Raw genomic sequence first — 19,169 nt, forward strand, 5'->3', positions numbered from 1 at the left:
CAAGGCACCAGATTATCTGTTGGCTTCTTCTTTTGCTAGAGCTTGCCCGCAAGTAATTGATTTTCTCTGGAGGGTGCTCTGCTGAGATTATTGGTTAATTACTTTGAACAATTAAGCTAGAGGAAAAAAAGGTGAGGATGAAATGCTTTGCCACCCACTTTGCTTACGTAATTTGTCTACTGTTCTTGACACGTTGATAACAGATAATCCGCGCTCAACAGAAAGCAATTGTCTATTTCTAAGTTGCTTGATTTATTTTGTAATCCTAAATATCACTTTACAAATCTTTTCCCCGATAAAACTGTGTCATTATTTGGACCAATATATATCCAACCATCATCATTTTCCATTGTTGTCTCCCTCTATATAATCGAACTCATGTCTTCATCTAAATGCAACCATGTACAGCTGGATAAGCCATGTTTGCCTTCTTCATTCACTACAATACCCTTAAATTCACGTGAGATACGAATGTACCCCAAAAATGTGTTGTAAGAAAGTTCAAAAGGATGGTACAAGCAAGCTCTAGGAGAGATCATTCTATTCACGGTTGGAGAATGAGGGAAGGGTACATGATTGAGCTTCAATTACGTACAAGCTCTCTCATGCATCCTGTGACCCTGCCGGAGCTTCATCGGAGGGAATGGAATTATTGGAGGGGAAAACTTGAAAAGGTTTGCCCTGCCTACTAGGACGACTCACATGAGTTTTGTATAAAGTGGGTGAGGATGAGAATTCAGTTTTTCTTGTGTTTTCGCCGGTTATGAAAAACGTGGCGCGAGGGGGGCGAAACACTTGGAAAGTTTTGACAAGTTTGACGTGGACTATGTGTACGTGAAGACAGAATACTTGAAAAACTTACGAGCCACCAAAGTTGACGCGCCGTAGCAACTCGTTGTGCTATACAACAAGAGAAAATTATAGGCAGCCCGAGTCAATTTATGAGCTAAAGCGACATTGTTATGCGACTGGAGCTAGCTACAAGCCCCCACAACTTTAATTATTTTTTACAATGACACAATAACTGAATAACAAGTTGCTTTAACGCGTGAACTTTTCTTGATGCGCTGGGAAAACTTGTAACTGTACCAGATAAGAAAAGTACAACTGTACAAGTATGACTGAGTGTATCTTCAGTTCTTCAGGTGTAGAGGCGGCCAAAAATAATCTACTTCCATTATTATCTTAAAACTGCAAAAAGATACACGCGAGTCAGGCGTTCTGGAGATAGCAATTTTGTCACACAAGAGTAGCAAGTTGATTAGATTGGTTGTACGTCTTAGGTTTAATTTACTAGGAATGATACGTTATATTTAGTTGTGTACATTCAAGATATTGAAGGAACACAAACAAGTCCGGTCGGGACGTCACTGCTGTTTAAACTCTTTGTTCTACCTCATGCATGTACATGCGTTGCTTCAGCTGGCAGGCCAGTTGCAACTCTCTAGATTAGATTAGATTGAAACCATTGATCCGAGTGGCCACTTGCAGGTGGTAGTTGCATGCAAAGCAGTATCGGCAGTCATGATATTGGAAAATCGTCTGAAACTCCAAAACCATGGGCACGCAAACTGCAAAAATAGTGATTGTTTGCACCAGTCCAAAATTGTCAAAAATCATATATGATGGGTCACGATGTCGGAAAATCGGCTAAAAACCCCGAAGGCTAGGGACCGATTGTCCGTAGGAAATAGTTCGGATCGATTAGATCCGTTCCAAAAAAAAAAATTGAAAAAAAAATTAACCTTTTTTTTTAAAGATCCCTTCCTTCCCTTCCGGCCACTGTATCTTTGTCCGAGTCGAAGTGATTTGTTCAAGAAATACTACCCCCACAAGGGGATTAGCTTGACCGACCACCGAACTTGACCGTACTTCCGTAGAAAATGTGCTAATTCATATCATTCTATATTAGTATTGAATGAAATCTGGATCGATCATATTCATTCATACCCCGTATTATAGCTCACGAAAATAGACAAAACAATGATTTTTGTGTAACTGCCGAAACTGACTGAAATCGTGTACCAATAATCACGATATTAGAAAGTTGACCGAAACACCCAAAAAATGTGGGTTATAACTTATAAAAACTACAAGCGTGTAACTACGTACGATCAACCAATCTCACTCCTTCTTTTCTTAGCCAGCGTACCCTGTTTATATTCACGCAACCAAATTTCTTAGCTAGGTGGCTAGCTAGCTAGCTAGCTAGCTATATACTCTACGCACGCATGCAGTAGCAAATGCCAACGGTGTGCGATGGCGATGCATATGGCACTCACAAACGAGGCCTAATCGATGGATCGCTCTCCTTTAACGTGTAGCCGAGGGAATTATGAACAAGCAAATGCCGAGGGCCATCAGCCATGGATCCGATCCACGAACGCACGCACGGATGGACGGACGAGTGAATGCCCAGCCATGGGCGAGGAGGTGTACATGGAAAGGGAGTGGAGAATAAATACAAGGAGCAAAGGTAAAGCCGCGGCGGCGATCGGCCTCCGATCCCAGGCTTCCCGTGACACCTCTAAACCCATTCTCGCTTGACTCTCCACCCGACGAAAAAGAACGAAAAAAAGGAGACGACGTACCCACCGGTCGATCCGGAAGATCGATGGCGATCAATTCCTGTAGGACGTCACCGCCGGCCAGCGATGCCAATCGACTCGAGGGTGCCCTCCTCGCCAGGAAACCGGCCCACTCGCCCGACGCCGCTGGGGAAGTTTCGTTTCAGGCAAAGATGGACCCTGGTTGATCCACCGGATGCTGGGGAATTTGCATGTGGTGTTCGTGTAGGACAAGTTTGAGTTGGGTTCTGGGCTTCTGGATATTGCGAGACATGTGAATAGCGAAAGTGACGCGAGCCGACGGTGCGACAGGACCGGATCGCTTTCCTTCCGAGCCCTTTGACGCACCTGCCTGTCTTTGTACCAGGCTCTGCAAGAGTCGCATTCCCATCTCAAAAGACCCTGCATCAGTCCCTGCACGCTGCACAGGTCAGGAGACAATGCATGGGACAAGATTGCTTTTAGGGGAGTCCAAATGTTTTGATACACAAACTAAAGCAGAGCCAACCTTGTAACAGGTGCTGGTTCTTCATGCGCTAGCCAACGCAACCAAAAAACCGATCGGATGAAACAAGCTAGACAATCCACTTATACTTAAACACCGACGATACAACAAATGTTGCATGTTTTGCTTAATGAAGATCATATCATACGGATGGTGCACAAGTGGAACCAAAATAGCTCTTTGTTCATTTCCTCAACGAAGTATCCTTGTCAAAGACTAGACAGCAGAGAGTAGGTACGCATGGGGGGATAATCACAAAATTCACAATTACTGGGTGGAGTGAGGTCATTGTCTGTCGTATTGCCTGGGAAAGAAGAAGACAATTACACATTTCACAAAGCTACTTTTAACAAAGGGGGTAAATGGATTGCTCTTGCACTACACAAACTCCTCATAATTGAATTTGAACAAAGTCCATTGCTCAGCACTGGAGGACTGAAGCATCGCTCGGAGATATTGGTCCGATGGTAGCGAAGGGCCTGAGACCTGCTGGGAACCAGAGTTCCCATTTTCTCCAAAACTGGGATGAGAGCGTAAACACAATCATGAATTCATGATGCAATGCTTATTCATTCTCCATTCTCCATCGCTGAAGCAGCTTCATCTATGTCTGCACGCGTGCCCTCCCACAATTGTTGCTCTATGCCCAATTTTCTGAGCTCTGTCAGACCTCGCTCCACTGCAAGTGCAAAAATGACATTGTTCAGTATAACAGAAAATGGGAATCGTGGCATCTTGGTCGAGAATAGCTTATGACTGGGTAGAATAAATTAGAAATATAACAGATAGGAGAACATATAGCATAGGATGGAATACTGCCGCTTTAAAAATAAATACATTTACAACAATCTATTGGTCCCTGCAAGTGACCACTGTCTTGGCTTTTAAGAGCAACATGGTAGTCAGGGTAAGAGGCATGCTGTTAAAATATGAGAGCTGAGCTGTAGAAACGAAATTCTATCTCATGAACAACATGCTAAGCCAATACTGTGGTAAACTAGTAACTTACAGGGGTATCTGCTAATGGCCAGTTTTTCTGATAATGACAGGAAGAAGTAATAATGAACAAGTGTCATACCATCTATAGCGTCATGAGAATTTGGAGCATGCGCATTGCGACCAATCCAAAATTGAAGTCGTTCATCAGCAATATCTTCCTCAATACCATGACTTTTGGCTCTTCTCCAGAAGTAGATAAGCCATGCCTGCATTTTATGGTGTTCATAATAAATAACAGGTAAATGAGGTAATAGTAGGAAAGAAGCAGCATATAACATTGCTGAATGCTTACATGCTTAAAGCTAACATCCTCGGCCTCTTCTGGGCTAAGGTCTGCAATATGTTAAATACTTTCAGTTCAAATTGGCATAAAACAAACCTGGTTAAAACGTTCACATAATGCATACTCAAAACAGTAATGACCAGGAACTTACCAAATGCTTCCAAGTATTTAGGTTCACCGGGTGTTTTATAATCTGCATAAATAGAAAGAATTTACAAGTTGCTTAGTAAGAATGCAAGCAAGAACACAGCAATGCATGTAAACGAATCATGGAAAATCATCCCTGCATAAAGAAATATAGCGGATGCCACTGATACAGTATAGACTTCTTTGATTCAGGTAATGGCGACTATCAGTTCTGGGTGTCTGTGAAACAGTTATTGGAAAGAAGACCAATGCATACATGAGGGATTTGTGACATCTCAAACAGATATGCAACACATTACAGGACTCAACTGCAACTTTGAAGACACCTTGTCAGATTGTTGTTACGGGGATTTCCCTTCAACATTCTTAATTTTCACTTATGAGCCTTGAAAATTGTTATCTTACGAAATTAAGCATCACTGGTCATGTACCTTACCAAGTTACCATTACAATGTAAACTTGAAAGATCATAGGAAAAGTATATTTGCTTATTAACGCAAAGCCTAATCATAAAGCTGTAGCACTACCAATGATTTTATGTATAGTAAAGAATCAATTTGCATATAAAGAGAAAGTAAACATGTACAATAGAAAGAAAATAGAGCAAACCTGATGTGAACTGCCGAACTATGCTAGGTCGCCGGTGTTGACCAAGTGCAACCACAACAGCATCTTCCACCTACATGACACAGTGAAGCCATCTAGCAGTTACAGATGGGAGAGGGACTGTACAGTAAGAGAAGAGCAGAAGTGCAAGTATGGCCTTTGAGTTTGTTATTTGTACAATAGTTGAAATACAGTCCCATAAATTTTTTATCAGAACTCCAATCAAGCTATTCCGACTTTTGGAAGAAGGAAGAGGTCTGCCAGCACAGTAGATTATGTTTGCACTTAGCATTCCATTGAGCAGAATCAACAAAGAGGCCCGGTCTAACTTTGTAGAATATTAGAGGAGCTAATGCCCCACACGACCACGCCTTGGTAGGCACAAGCGTGCCACTATGCTTGAGATTTAAACAACTGATATATCCGCAATTCTTCCACTAAGAAATCTAGAAAATGGAAAGCTAACATAACTTGCTGCGAAAGAGGGTAATGTAATACCTTCAAAGATGAAAGCTCTCTAAGTCCCATTTCAACTGAAAGCATGCTCTCTATGTTGCCTTCTCCCATTATGTCACTCATATCTCGCACAAGTTTATTTCTTCTCTGAGCATCATCCTCACCTGCTTGAATAAATTCGAATAATAATTAGTTATAGGGAGCTGCTGATCCTAGGTTCAGCCAAACATTATCCAACTGTGGTATACAACTTGTATGGTATAAAGATGCAGACTTGCCTTGCTTACGAGGCTCCTCCTTAGCTTTTTGACCAGCAGAGAGAACAACCTCGAGAGGAAGAGGAGCTAAAGATGACCAATGTTCATGCTTTGATATCGCAATCTCAGGGTAAACTCCTTCAAGTTTGTTAATAGACCATGAGATAACCAAGCACTAGGACAAGAAACTATTGAAATGAGCGATGAGAGCATAACCATTGCATAACAGAATTATCAAACTTTAATCTGACTTATTAAGCACAGCAATAGACTTTTCACAATTTCTTTTCCACGACAGTTCTAAACATAAGTACATCACAGCAAAATAACTTTAAGCAGAGAACGTATCAACATACACATATTAACAAATACCATGTGTCCCTAAGTGAGAGATGGGATATCTATTTAAAACTACCTAAATAAATTAAATCAAGGCAGCAAGCTAGGCAGCTAGCCAACTCCCTTTCAAAAGGAAACAGCTCATACTGGATAATAATATCATGTTCAACATTTGTCCACTTAAAGATAGCTTCTTAGGAAACTTACCGTATTGAACTGCTAAACCCCAATAACGTGCAAGCCAGCACCTTTTTAGGACAACCTCTTCCTAGCATAAAGTCTCAATAGATCAAAATCCATGTCAAAAGTAAACGAAGTGAGTAGGATTACACATAAATCAGACCAACCATTTCTTCTTGGGTTAAGATCATTCTTTGAGTCATGGATCGGAGAGCCTTTGTCTCAGATTCTGCTTCCTTTAGCTGGTCCATAGCAGATGCAACCTCCTCTTTGGCAGACTATTCAATGCATGAGTGAACACAAATTAGAGTAAAAAATAGCACTACATAAAATAGAACAGCAGCTGCCATATGCTGATTTGCAGAAAATATCATTGCCTCGAGTTCTTGCTTTATTGTTCCCCCATTTCTACCATCACTTGATTCCCTTGCAGCCTTTAGAGCAGCCTATGGAGAGGTAAATAGAAAAAGAATTACAGAAGTATTACTAAATTGCTGGCTAATCAATAGGAAAATTTCCTGTCGACTGTTCAGTACATAACGCTTGCAAAATCTGTAGGTGTGTACTTCCATTCTGTGAAACTTTAGAATAAAGATATAGCATTGACAAAACTTTGGAGCAAGGATACACCATCAACATAGTGCTTTGAGTAAATTCCACATGGCACTGGGTATTTATTAGAAAATGCCAGCTTGCACCACATTTCGCGCAAAAATTGACAAATTGAACCCCATTTTAAACCAGGAGCTGCTCTTGCAGCAGTCCCACTTGTTGGGTTTACATGGCTAGTACGGATGGCCATCCAGAGTGCCAAAATGGGTGATAGATTCGGCGGCAGCCGGGGCAAGTGCTCGACATGGCTCTTCTCCATCCTTCCACACCAACACCATATCCTCCTATCGCCCCTACCTCACAGCAACTCCTCCATCCACCCCTCATCAATCATCATCATGGCTGAAGAGGCCCAGCTGGAGCCTGGAGGTCTTGCCACTCAGGAGTACAAGGATGACACTCAATACATGCGTCTGATGCCTGACCCATGTTGCCACCGCCCACCTGGGAAGAGCAGCATCAGCACATGTCAAGAGGGGCACACTCCTCACACTGTGCAACTTGCAAGTGCCATGGACATCAGCTAGCAGCAGTAGAATCCTTTTCTCATTTTTTTTCCTCCTACGTTTGGTTCACTTCCCTTCCCTAACATTCATTTCAGATTCTTAAAATTCATCTCAATCCCTTCCTGACCTAAAAACTAATCTTGTAATCATCTTCTCTGCGAACCTGTCCATGACATTGTTTCCGTCAGATTCACGCTAACTTACTAAGAACTCGTTCCTCTTCTTCGATCGTCTTTAATGCTGCGAGGCACAAGTGACATACAAGGTGGTCAGGTGAGGATGGCCATCTGTACGAGGCTGACACCCCACCCAATACATGACATAATGATGGGACAGCATACTCAAGCGTGACTGGAGAGGTTGGATGGGTTTCCATGGAGCTTGCAGCGGCTTTGATAGGGGGCAAGGTGAGGTGAGAAGAGAAGAGGGCCACTTGTCAGGTGATGTGGTGTCCAAGTAAGACTCGTAGATGCGCCACATCAGCCTGACAGGTGGGTCCATGCTCCAGTGCAATGTGGTTATTCGTGGGAAATCAAGTGCAAGCTGAAATATTGTAACAAACAATTGTGTAAAGTGGAATCTACTCTAATGCTTTCAGAGAACACAAAAAATAAAAGGATGGAACTGAAGTTCTGCAGACGATTCATCCTCTTGTTTGAATAATAAACAGCATTATGAATGAAACAGTTTCACCATTACACAACAGAATCTTGGCTAAATATAAACAGTATATTGAATTGCCAGCAAGTGATGGATAAATCACAAGAATAACTAACCTCCCTCTGTTTAAGTGCTGCTTCCTTCCTGCGAGCATCAACGTAAATGTTATGCTATGACCAATTCTGAATTTGATACAGGCATATTCAGGCATGGAACAAACCTGCTCAATAGGCGAGCTTCTAAGGATACCCCATCTCCGAGAGCAGCTACCTGCATATTAGCAAACTATGCCATTAAGGTGCATACAGTTCATTTATGAGAAATATCATTCTGAACATAAAAGACCAATTTGTTCTAATATTTAAAACCTCAAGTTCAGTTATAATTGAGATATGAGAATGAGATAGAAACAGAACACATATATTATAAATGAGCAAACAAATCAACATGCAAAGCACAACAGAAGAATTTCTAGTGGATCATAATTTCACCTGTTTCTCAAGCTCCTTGGCTCTAGCTTCTGCTTCCTCACATCTTTCTTCAGCACGTCGTAACTGTGATTCAAGATTCCGAGTAAACTTACATAGGCCCACCATAAAGATTAGTGTATTGCACTATATAATGTTGGTATTGCTATTTTACCTTTTCTAGAACACCATCATTCTCCTCTTGTAGCATATCAAGCTGTAGGACAACATTGCATTAGTCTTCAAATAGTGGATATGCACCATTCAACTTCCCAGCTTCCTAATAAAATATTCTAACAGCTAAACCAGAAACCATGAAGGCATGAACAACAATGCAAGTAATTGCTTCCTCTGTTCCCAAATACATATGATTGCAACTGTCCATTTTCTTTGCAAAACCGCGCCATTGAACAATTTTGAGGTGACCTTTTTACATTTTTCCCTGGTATAACCCTTCATCGTCATTATCTAAAATCTAGATGGTTATTTCCAATGTCATTTACTACAATGGACTAGAGTAGCACATGCCCTAAGAGCAATAGGTAACCTACAAAATATTGTGGATGAGAGAAATATGGACATTTGGATGTGGCCATTGGTCTGTCCGGCACAGGGATTAGAATTGTGTTTATTTATAAACAGTCGGAGTAGTTTCCAGAGAACAGGGAAAACCTCGTCTTGAAGTGTAGATGACTGTCTTTGTGGTGTTGCTGAATCTCTAGAGTTAAGGGACCCTGTATCAAACCTGAAGTGAAAAAGGTCAAAGGGATGCAAAAGTAACTCAAGCTCCAAAAAAAAATCAATAATGTGATTATTCCAAATTTCCAATGCATGAATACGACAAGAAATGCAGTGCCCATGAAATCATAAAGAATGAGTTTAACACGGCAGGGAAATTAAGGAACTCATGATTTGCTAATTTAAAATAGATTAAGTTATTAAATAGACGATAACCACCCTTTTAAAATGTGAAGAAAATATTTGCTAGAACTGGTAAAATTCTCCACAATGAAATAGATGATGCATAACAGTTCAGCACAGTAATGCCAAATTGGCATGAGACATACTAAGATCTCATTCACCATTTTGATGAGATGTTAAGATTTCGGTCACATGGTAACCATCGTTGTACCTAGTGGATCCAAGCTTCAATTCTGTAAGGTAGATGATTAGAAGCTCTCTGCTGCTGTGTGAGGTGTTAGTTCCTTCCACATTATGATACCGAAGCAGCCATGTCATTCTTTATAAGTGGCAGCCTAGAAGCGCTACAGTATGTCTCATTTTTTTGTACAGGTTTATTCATTTGCTCTTGATCATATGTTAACAGGGTGGTTTATTTATTTGTACAGGTTTATTCATTGATGCCTACATGTTGAGTCAAAATAAGTAAATACTAGTCTATTAACCCTATCACAATTCCATTAGATGCGACTTGTAAAAGACCTAATCACAAGTCCAGTCAAACTAAGTCCATAGCAAGAGCTGATTAATGCAGTAAGCTAGGGTAGTCAATTATTCTGGCAACTAAAAAATGGCACGAGCAGTAAAAAATCACTCATCATTGCTCCATTTGCATGGGCATAAGTATCATGCATTCATACTGTAGAAGTTCACGCTGGCATGCTGTTACTTGTTAGTATACATAGCACAAAGCATAGTCTACAGATCCGGGGATATCTCACTGTGTGTACCTTTTCTGCCAACTGCGATCCACTGGAGGCTCCACAGACACAGGCGGAATAGGGGATGGGGTTCGCAATGTCGAGTTGGTTTTGATTGGTGGCACCACCGTCGTGGTTGGCCGTGATGCAATGGCTGATGGCCTCCCGGCTGATGTTGAGCGTACTGTAGGAGGTGGCTCTACAATGTTCCGACCTAACTAATGAAAACATGAGGAGATCAAGTTAGCAGAAGGGCACAGTACAAAGAGTAAGCAAATTGAGCAACGCCAATTCAAATTCGTGTCCATGCATCAGTTTCTCGTATAAGCAAAAGGACTGCGAACCGACCAAGCATTAGCAAACGGGAACTAGCTTCATTAGCGAATTCATCTACTGAAGCATGGTTTGAAACAGATTTGACCCCGATTTGACCAATTAGGACTACATTTGCTCGTAGCTCTACTGCTCTAGTTCAAAACAGCCGATCGCGAAGTAGAGTGGCAGCATCGAGCGAGAGATCCGGGGAGCAGAATTACCGCAGGGGAGGGAGATCTCGCGGTGCGGCCGAGCAGGGAGACGCCGTTGCTGCCGTGCGCGGCGCGGGCGCCGCTGCCGAACCTGATGGGGGGCGGGGGCGGGTGATCCGCGGTGTAGTCGTCCTCGTCGTCCTCGTCACCAGCGGCCGCGGCGGCGCTCTGGGAGGCCATGACCTGCGCGAGCCTCGCGGCGGCGGCGCGCGCCGCGACGTTCTGCGTGCGGCGGACGTTGGAGATGCCCCCCGCAGCGGCACCTCCCGCGGCGCCGGGCAAGGAGGCGGCGGAGGAGGTGGAGGAGGAGCGGTGGTGGGACGGGGAGACGCCGCCGGGGGACGTGGAGCCCGTGCTGCTCCCGCTGCGCTGCCGCCCGTAGACGGGGCTCCCCGCCCGGAGACGGTCCATGGTGGCTTCGCTGGCTGACTGGCGGAGGCTCGCCCGCGGGGATCTGGGCCGCCGGGCGCGCGGCACGACAGCGAGCGGAGATGGCGAGGCGAGGCGAGGTGGGGGCAAGTGGGAACGAAGTGGAGGAGAGCACGCTCGCGATTCCGGTAGAACTTTTTTTTTTCTCGGCCTCGCGATTTGCCCCTTCTTATTTTGTTGAATTTCAACAGTTGCACGTCCTTATTTTATTGCGTCACCAACCAAATCTGAAACATATTTGTTCTACTGTACATTGTTATGCTGGTAATTTGTTGCAGCTTCACGCGACGAGTTTCTGACGACACAAGTGTACAATTCAAATATAGAAATAACAACACACGTCAAACATAAACAAAATCTCTCGACGTTTGGAACGATCATAGTGAGATGGAGAGAGCAGCGTGAGCGATACCCATATTTAAAATGTTCGCCTAGGGTCACGGGCGTTCATTGTCCAAATTGATTGCGTAATTGTGCACTTCAAACATGCAAATGTGCACAATGGATATTTACAATTTCAAGCACATACACCTGTTATGATTTCGAAAACAATTAGTGTGATATCCAGCAAAGAATGCAACACCTACGTGAAAGAAAACAAAATGATTCAACATCATACGAGGATATCGAGCAATTCTTTGCGACCACTCCCCATATTGCATCCAGCTCTGAGTTTTCGAGAAAATGAAGGAAAAACGTGGACATAAATTATGCCGTGCTTGTCCACCTACAAAATTCCTTTTAAAAAAACATATCCATTCCCCATGAAGAAAACAGAGTTACGTCACATATTGAATTTTTTTTCCGTGCATGTCACAGATGTTGATAGGACGTACTTCTTCCGTCTTATATTAAATGACTTTTTATTACATGTATCCAGACATTTTTAGGTATAGATATGTACATATTTGAGCAAATTTGAGTCACTTAATATGGGATGGAAGGAGTAGTGCGAAGATGTAGCCTAATCCAGTACTGTATCATTATTTTATGCTTCGAATAATAACCACCAGACTTGGAGCAGAAGAGAATGTCGAACGATGCCAGGAAAGTGCAGGGTGTATCATAGAAAACGGAGCAGATCTGTTGTGGAAGCCCATCTTCCTTTCCGCTTGCGTGGCTTTTTTTCACGTCCCGGCCCCGGGCGGGAGAGCGATGTTCTCGGTGCGTGTTGGCGCGCAGAACGGCCCTTGTTGTTTCTCATCCACCGTCCGCCTTCCTGACCGGCACGATCCAACGGACATGACTTCACCCACGCGAGATTTGTGGCACGGGGGCGGCGCAGCGGATCCGCAGGTGAATGGTGGTTGCAGAATATCGGCATCCATCTCTATCGCAGGGCTGCGTGGCGAGGATACGGAATAACTTAACGGACTGGAGAAAGCGGCCACCATTGCGTACCAGGAAAGAGGATGTTGCCCTGCTGCTAGCTCTCAGTAACAAGATCGTAATTCGTGCCGTGCAATTTTATCGGAACTTTACTTATGACCGTGACAGCCATACGTAGGAGTAGTACTGCAAAATCATCAGCTGGTGAGATCAGATCCGGTCCCGATGCATCGTGTTTGCTTGCGAGATCGGCATGGAACGATGCACGCAGCTGCACGTACACGTTCAACCGCCGGAGGTTGGAATGGAACGGAACGGTGCGTGCATGCATGTGGTGCCAAAAGCTAGGCTATAGCTGCCCATGTGCGCATGCATTCTGTGCTCAACTAGCTAGCTGCCTGCAAAAATATACTTTCTAACGTTTCTAAATACTTGTTGTTCTTTTAGCACACATGGACGTTAATTTCGCGGTCTTCTCTGACGTGAAAATAATGCATGCATTCCGAGCCCTCGGCTTAATCGATTAATTCAACTAATTAATGTACCGCGCAAGTAGATCTTCACGGCGGTTGAGACGCCCCCATCAATCAAGCCCGGCCGTCCAATCACGCGATCGGCCGCTAGCTAGCATGCACGGCACGGCAGGACCATCCATCGCATTGCATTGTCTGCCCTGCCGCGCGCCTACACGAAATTCGCCATTAATGTCTCCCCTCCGTTTAGCTGCAGCTAATAAACTAGCAGGCGAAAGACGTACGTACAGGACTGACGATCCATTCTTCTTCAAATTGATGGATATAGTTCTTTCGTGTGAGCTAAATTAATTAGATGGAGTTAAATGTCAGATTATTAACTCGAATTGACTGATGGATCAATTAGGTCATCAGCTAGAGCTCGATCTCGCTGCACTGTCACTGTCTTGGCTTGCTGTACGTACTGGAGCAGGCAGGCAGGCAGCGGCGCGTACGGAAGTGCAGATCGAAGAGTGTCTGAATGCATGCTCAGAACGGTCGGCCGACAGAAGCTAGGGCGTAGCTGCAGTCAATATATACAGGTGCCTAATTGAACAGGGGGCCGCGTACAACACACCACCTGGTCTGTCACGGACTCAATAGTCATATATCGATCCATGTTTGCTTATAAATAGCCCTTAATTTAATCTGACCCACAGCAACACTAATGTCTGCTCAACCCCATAATGCCTGCCGTAATTCGATTCATCTGCAAGAGACACGGTAGCAAATCATGTTTGCCACTCCTGGCAAAACTAAGCATCTGTCTAGCTAGCTGACCGATCTAGAGCTCGTGTTACAGTATTAGAGAACAGCAAACTTGAGAGGAAAAAGGAATGCTAGCTGTAAAGGAAAACATGAATGTAGTACAAACAGCCATGCATGGGCTACGCAGCTACACACAAACCTAATCGATGTACTGCTGTCTGCCTATGGCTGGGCCATCTTCTTCTCGCACAAGGAAAAGTGGCACTCGGAAATGATCCATTTGCGTCCATTTAAAAGGAACCAGCTGAGACCAGAGAGAGTATGTGTCAAATGCAATGCAAGGCAGCTAGAATAAACCTGAAAGAGGCTGAGAGATCTAGCATATCAAGTTTACTGAATTTGCTCCGGTGAAGTAAGGAGCTCGCCAGCTCCTTCTGCCAGTTGAGTTGTGTACTCCACGTATTACTGGATCTTGTTCCAGTACCCCTGCGGCCCGTCATCATATATCATCCAGAGGCAACAATTAACAGATCGTCGACATGAAGCTCTTGTTCCAGTGCCCCTGCTGCTCATGCTTCTGCTTCGTCAAGGCCAAGAAGAGCAGCAGCGGCGTGGGCGTCGGCGGCAAGAAAGAAGGAGGCCACAAACTGCAAGGGGCAGTGTAGTGGCTGATCTGGTCTTGCATTACTTCCATTTCAATTAAATTTAACTCTGCATGCATGCATGCTTGTTGAGCCAGCAGTTTTCTCTTCAGTTGTTCCATCTCTGGGCCTGCAGACCAGCTACTATCTATATACTGCATGCATGCATGTCTTTGGAATTTGAGACTTGTGAATCACAGAGTGTCGTGTATTCGTGTGTTGGGATTGTATGCATTAATTAAGGGATTTATCCCTCTGCAGAGCATATAGTTTGTTTCTTCAGATTAATTAAGTTTTCTCCTCAGCTTTTGTTAGTGGCCTTCTATCTCAGTTACTTGTTTTTTTCTTCTGGGGGAGGAATTCAGCGACCGTCTCTTGTGCTAATGAACCAGTTATTGGGTGGATCGAAATTAATTATCAATGCAATGTGATGCAATGTTTGCAACGGTGGATCTTGCTGAAAGTGAAATACAGCAGCAGCTTGCAACGTCCTAAACATAGGAGAGATTAGCAGAAATTTTTCACATTACCTTTCTTCTTTAGAATTGAAATTTTTATATTACCTTATCTTCCACTGGAAAGCCCATAACTAAGCCCAAGTAACTTACAAATAAGGCCCATATATCGGGGGCCACTGAATAAAAAAGAACGGGTCCCAAAAGAACGAGACCCTCGGCCCGTTAATTCTTGGGGTTTTGGTTTGGACTTTGGACTTGGACTTGCGAGGGCGAGCACTGGCAGCAAAGCGCGACAGCAGCGGCCATGGCGAAAAAGGGGACGGCGACGCCGCTGGGCGCCGTGTTCTCGCAGGAGGAGACGAGGAGGGCCGTGGCGCGGGTGGCCCAGGCCGTCGCCGACCGCCGCGCCGAGCTCGGCCGCGTACAGGGCTTCTTCGCCGACAACGCCGCCCTCGTCTCCCTCGTCCAGAGGCTCCCCGACGAGCTCTCCCACGAAATCATGGTACCCCTGCTCACCCTTATCCCCTCCCATATCCTTATTCATCAGCATGTTTGCTTCGCTCGAGCCAATTTGTTGATCCGTCGGTCTGGCTGGTCCGCAGGTCCCCTTTGGCGGCGCCGCATTTTTCCCGGGGAGTTTAATCCACACGAATCAGCTACTGGTATGGCATCCCACAGATTTTACTTATTTGGGTTTTGGTTCTACCTACCTGGATTGCTGCAACTGCAACATTTGTGCTTGCGATTTTGCGTTGTCCCCCTTAGGTGCTTCTAGGGGACGGGTACTACGCGGATAGGTCAGCGAAGCAGACGACCGAGATACTGCACAGGAGGGGGATGGAGTTGGAAGCTCAAATGGAAGCGATCAAGGCAACTATCTCCGACCTTGAGGCTGAGGCCAAGTTCTTCGAGTCCACTGCCGCCGAGGCCTCTGTAAGGCTCTTATTTCTTGTGATACCTCCAGCCATGGTCTATTGGCATTATTTTTCTTGTTTAGACAATGGAAGCTTTATTACCCCCGGCTCTGTACTCAAGATGCATATAGCCTAAAGTCTTTACATTATTCGCCAAAAACACAAAACAAGTGACCGAATCAAAAGGTGTGATAGGCGACACCATGAACCGTCCTACAGACTACTAATCTTAAGTTGCGTAAGATGTAGATGCATTTGCTTGTGTTTAATGGTACGAAAAGAGGAGAGTGTATTAGATCAGATTCAGACCTTCATTGATATATGAACTCGGCAAGTACCAATACACAGTATAGGCTAAGCTATCCTAGCCTTTTTATTGGATGAAAGCTGGGTGCTTCTTTGCCAGTCTTTGCTCATTTGCTGACATGGTAAACTGCATCATGGAAAATAGCATACTGTTTTGAGATCCTTCTCTATAATATGGGTGGGATTTACTATACATAATGCGTTGAACTGCAGCAATACAACTTTGTACGGGTGGCGCTAAACTTGAGTAGCCATATGTTTGGTGTGTCACCATGTTTATACTCTTTTTCTTAACAAAGTTGAGAACTGTTAACATGTTGGTCTTCAACCTTCATTGTTTCACCGTGAGCTTTGCTTCTATGCAAACTTACTCTAAATTGGATGCTTAGCTATGTTGATGCCTGCAGGAGGGTCTTGTTGAAATAAGGGAAGAATATGATGAAGACGCAGAAATAAGTTCATCAAAATCAGGTAACCTTTTGGAGCTTTTGTTTATTTAGCTACTGATATTCTGCTTTTTTTGTATCTTCAGAATGTATTTGTCTCTTTCTATAATCTTAGTATGGTTAGCCGTAATATTAATGTTGTACTAATATGCATATCGTCTTGCTAGTCATTGGGGGATGTTTGCATGCAGGGTATCTTTTGAACTTATCCTATGTATTTTGATCCGAATTGATCCTATCTAAGGAGTCTTTCAATTGTTATAACTATTGTCTTTTCCAGATGCTTCAAGTTCTTATGGTGGCATGTCAGATAAAGACATGGAACATGCTCGAAACATGGCGAGGTTAGCTGAACTTGAAGTTGAAGAAAATGAATCTGGAAATACTTCTGAAGAAGATGGAGATGATGATGATGACGACGAAGGTGCTGGAACAAGTGAGGATGGCGAGGAAAATGGTGACACATCTGGTGATGGCAGTGAGCATGACAATGTCAGTTTTAGTGCCTCGGTTTCTGGAAGTGCTGGTAACAATCAGAGTCATGGAAGTACCCAGGTACCTTTGTGTTTCTCTAGCTGATGTGACATGTAATCTTTGTTTGACAAGTGTGTTGAACCGAAATACTATATTTTGATGCTTTGACTAATAATAGCTGAAGAGTGCACTGAAGAAGCTAGGAGGAAAGGATATGCTAAAAGGTGCTTCTCTTGCACCATCAGCCAGCACCTCTGTAAGCTCCTTAATCCTTATCCTTATTCAGTACCTTCTACTTTGTGTCTGAATGAATGACACGTAGTCAAATTGTTTATCTTAGAATGAATAGTAACACTTAGAATGTGTTTTGTCCTATGTGCAGAAAATAAACTCTGAAGTTCAGGTTCCTTTTAGAAAAGGTTAGTCCTGATACCGTTACATGAGGCAACTTACTCACAATGAACTTGACATGCCTATACGTTTTGCTGATTTTTGCCGTCTTCATGATTGTATAATGTCACTGGAGTTAGAGCTCTCTTTTTTTGCCAACATGTTGTTTCAAGTTCTTAACTAAAACTACCCTGCTTACTTGCATGTGACATGAACTTCCTACTCGCAGCTGTTTCTTTTAAAGACGACAACAGGCATGTAGTTAGTTCGTTGAAATCTCCTTCCTTGCCACAGGATCCAAATTATCCTGCAGTATCTCAGGTACCAATTGCAAGGGATTTACTTTCAATATTCGTATTTTCATCACTGTTCTTCTATATAATGAAATAATGTGAATGCAAGTACTGGACTTCACTTCATGGTTGGTTTCTTAGTCCATTTTGAAAAAAAAAATGGGGCATGTATTCTGTTCATAAACCTTGTGCCAACCTGGCTTGGCATTTAGTCTACATGTTCATGTTTAGCTTAGGCTAGTAGAAGTGTATAATGATTATCCCGTCTTCGTAAATATATGATGTTCTGGGTATAGACATGATCTCCAACATGTTGCTCCCTCCGATCCAAATTCTTGTATAATTTGGAAGAGGGAGCAGTAAACAATTATGCTATAGCATGAATTATTCTCATACGGATATCTAGTGAAATTGTTACACCTCATCATCTAAATATCTTTTCTTGTATGTATTGGTAGTCAAAATTAATGAGGTTTGACTGCACGCTTTCCTAAACATTCTAATTTTTGAACGGAGGTAAAACTTCTGTCAACTAAAATCAATTACCATTCTGGAGACTTGGGGATTTGGGAATGCAGTTTATCTCACGTTTCACTTGTGGTTCATTATGATGTATTGATAGTGCTCTGACTACTGGTTATTTGCATGGCAGCTTACTTCAGACAGAGCTCCATCTCGTGATCGAAATATAATATCAAGTCGACAAAAGGTCATTTGCTCATACTCTGATGTATACTGACATACCCTTTGAAATTGCAATTGAGCTAGTTTATGGCTATCAACAGGCATTCACAGGATCTATTGTTGAACATGATGACAGTCTTTCAGCAATTCAACCACCAAGAAGTAATGATAGTGGGAAAGTAAGTTCGTTTTTTTCAATCTTTTCATCGTTGCAGATTCATATTGATGATCCAATCTTGTAATACTTTGCCTGGACATTTGGCAGGCTGTTAGCGATGCTCCTTCAAGGCCTGTATCCAGATTCAAGATGCAGAAGGGAGGGCGTTGAGTCTTGCCTCTTTGACACTAGAATGAATACAGATTCATCTACAAGTCAAAGGCAACAGCTGCATTGACACCATGCCACATCAAGACGGTCTTTTTTTCTGCCGCAGCCATTGAGTTTTTGTCACTGCGCGAGGAAGGGGAAAACTATAGATGCGCTGAACGTATGGCACTAGCTTTAAGGGCTGATATTGATAAGATTTCTGTATCTTTTTAGGATTAACAGTGCTGCCAACAATGACATTGGTGGAAACTTCTCCACGAAAGATCAGCTCTATGATATCAGTTCGTCTAAGCTGTTGAGCACCTCAAACTGACTTTGCAATTGCCTGTATGGAATGGGACACCTGACATTAATTGGCAAATCCCTGAAACATGGTTTGAATGCATGGCTAAGTCTTGTGTGCGTGACTTGATGCTTCATGTCAGATGCCAAACTTTAGTCCGGTAATTCTCACACATATACATCTGAAGTGAGAAGTGCTTACA

At 43.4% G+C, this 19,169-nt stretch overlaps 2 protein-coding genes across 2 annotated transcripts; one reads left to right on the forward strand and one right to left on the reverse strand.

Moving 5' to 3' along the window:
• Positions 1 to 3,234: 3,234 nt before the first annotated feature.
• Positions 3,235 to 11,326, reverse strand: LOC100834782 (coiled-coil domain-containing protein SCD2). Its single transcript, XM_003564940.4, has 17 exons — positions 10,782 to 11,326; positions 10,276 to 10,463; positions 9,257 to 9,329; positions 8,760 to 8,801; positions 8,609 to 8,671; positions 8,338 to 8,387; positions 8,234 to 8,261; positions 6,717 to 6,785; positions 6,507 to 6,617; positions 6,367 to 6,427; positions 5,842 to 5,958; positions 5,606 to 5,727; positions 5,111 to 5,180; positions 4,506 to 4,547; positions 4,364 to 4,404; positions 4,151 to 4,277; positions 3,235 to 3,751 (listed from the first exon to the last, which is right to left on the reverse strand). The coding sequence occupies exons 1-17, from the start codon at positions 11,181 to 11,183 to the stop codon at positions 3,642 to 3,644; spliced, it is 1,716 nt and encodes a 571-aa protein (XP_003564988.1). The 5' UTR covers positions 11,184 to 11,326; the 3' UTR covers positions 3,235 to 3,641.
• A 3,768-nt stretch (positions 11,327 to 15,094) lies between these two features.
• On the forward strand, positions 15,095 to 19,045 carry LOC100828079 (RNA polymerase II subunit 5-mediating protein homolog). The gene is made up of 11 exons (XM_010234470.3): positions 15,095 to 15,351; positions 15,452 to 15,511; positions 15,615 to 15,782; positions 16,477 to 16,540; positions 16,796 to 17,070; positions 17,168 to 17,245; positions 17,372 to 17,408; positions 17,609 to 17,700; positions 18,325 to 18,381; positions 18,458 to 18,535; positions 18,622 to 19,045. The coding sequence occupies exons 1-11, from the start codon at positions 15,154 to 15,156 to the stop codon at positions 18,682 to 18,684; spliced, it is 1,170 nt and encodes a 389-aa protein (XP_010232772.1). The 5' UTR covers positions 15,095 to 15,153; the 3' UTR covers positions 18,685 to 19,045.
• Positions 19,046 to 19,169: the final 124 nt, after the last annotated feature.

Source organism: Brachypodium distachyon, chromosome 2 (genome assembly GCF_000005505.3).
Source record: "Brachypodium distachyon strain Bd21 chromosome 2, Brachypodium_distachyon_v3.0, whole genome shotgun sequence".
NCBI classification, from domain to species: domain Eukaryota; kingdom Viridiplantae; phylum Streptophyta; class Magnoliopsida; order Poales; family Poaceae; genus Brachypodium; species Brachypodium distachyon.

Coding starts and splice junctions, on each gene's coding strand:
- LOC100828079 (XM_010234470.3), top strand. CDS start 15,154: ATGGCGAAAAAGGGGACGGCGACGCCGCTGGGCGCCGTGTTCTCGCAG. Junction 15,783..16,476: donor CCACTGCCGCCGAGGCCTCT/GTAAGGCTCTTA, acceptor TGATGCCTGCAG/GAGGGTCTTGTTGAAATAAG. Junction 17,701..18,324: donor ATTATCCTGCAGTATCTCAG/GTACCAATTGCA, acceptor TTTGCATGGCAG/CTTACTTCAGACAGAGCTCC.
- LOC100834782 (XM_003564940.4), bottom strand. CDS start 11,183: ATGGACCGTCTCCGGGCGGGGAGCCCCGTCTACGGGCGGCAGCGCAGC. Junction 8,672..8,759: donor ATGATGGTGTTCTAGAAAAG/GTAAAATAGCAA, acceptor CTTGAATCACAG/TTACGACGTGCTGAAGAAAG. Junction 6,428..6,506: donor TCTTAACCCAAGAAGAAATG/GTTGGTCTGATT, acceptor ACTTTATGCTAG/GAAGAGGTTGTCCTAAAAAG.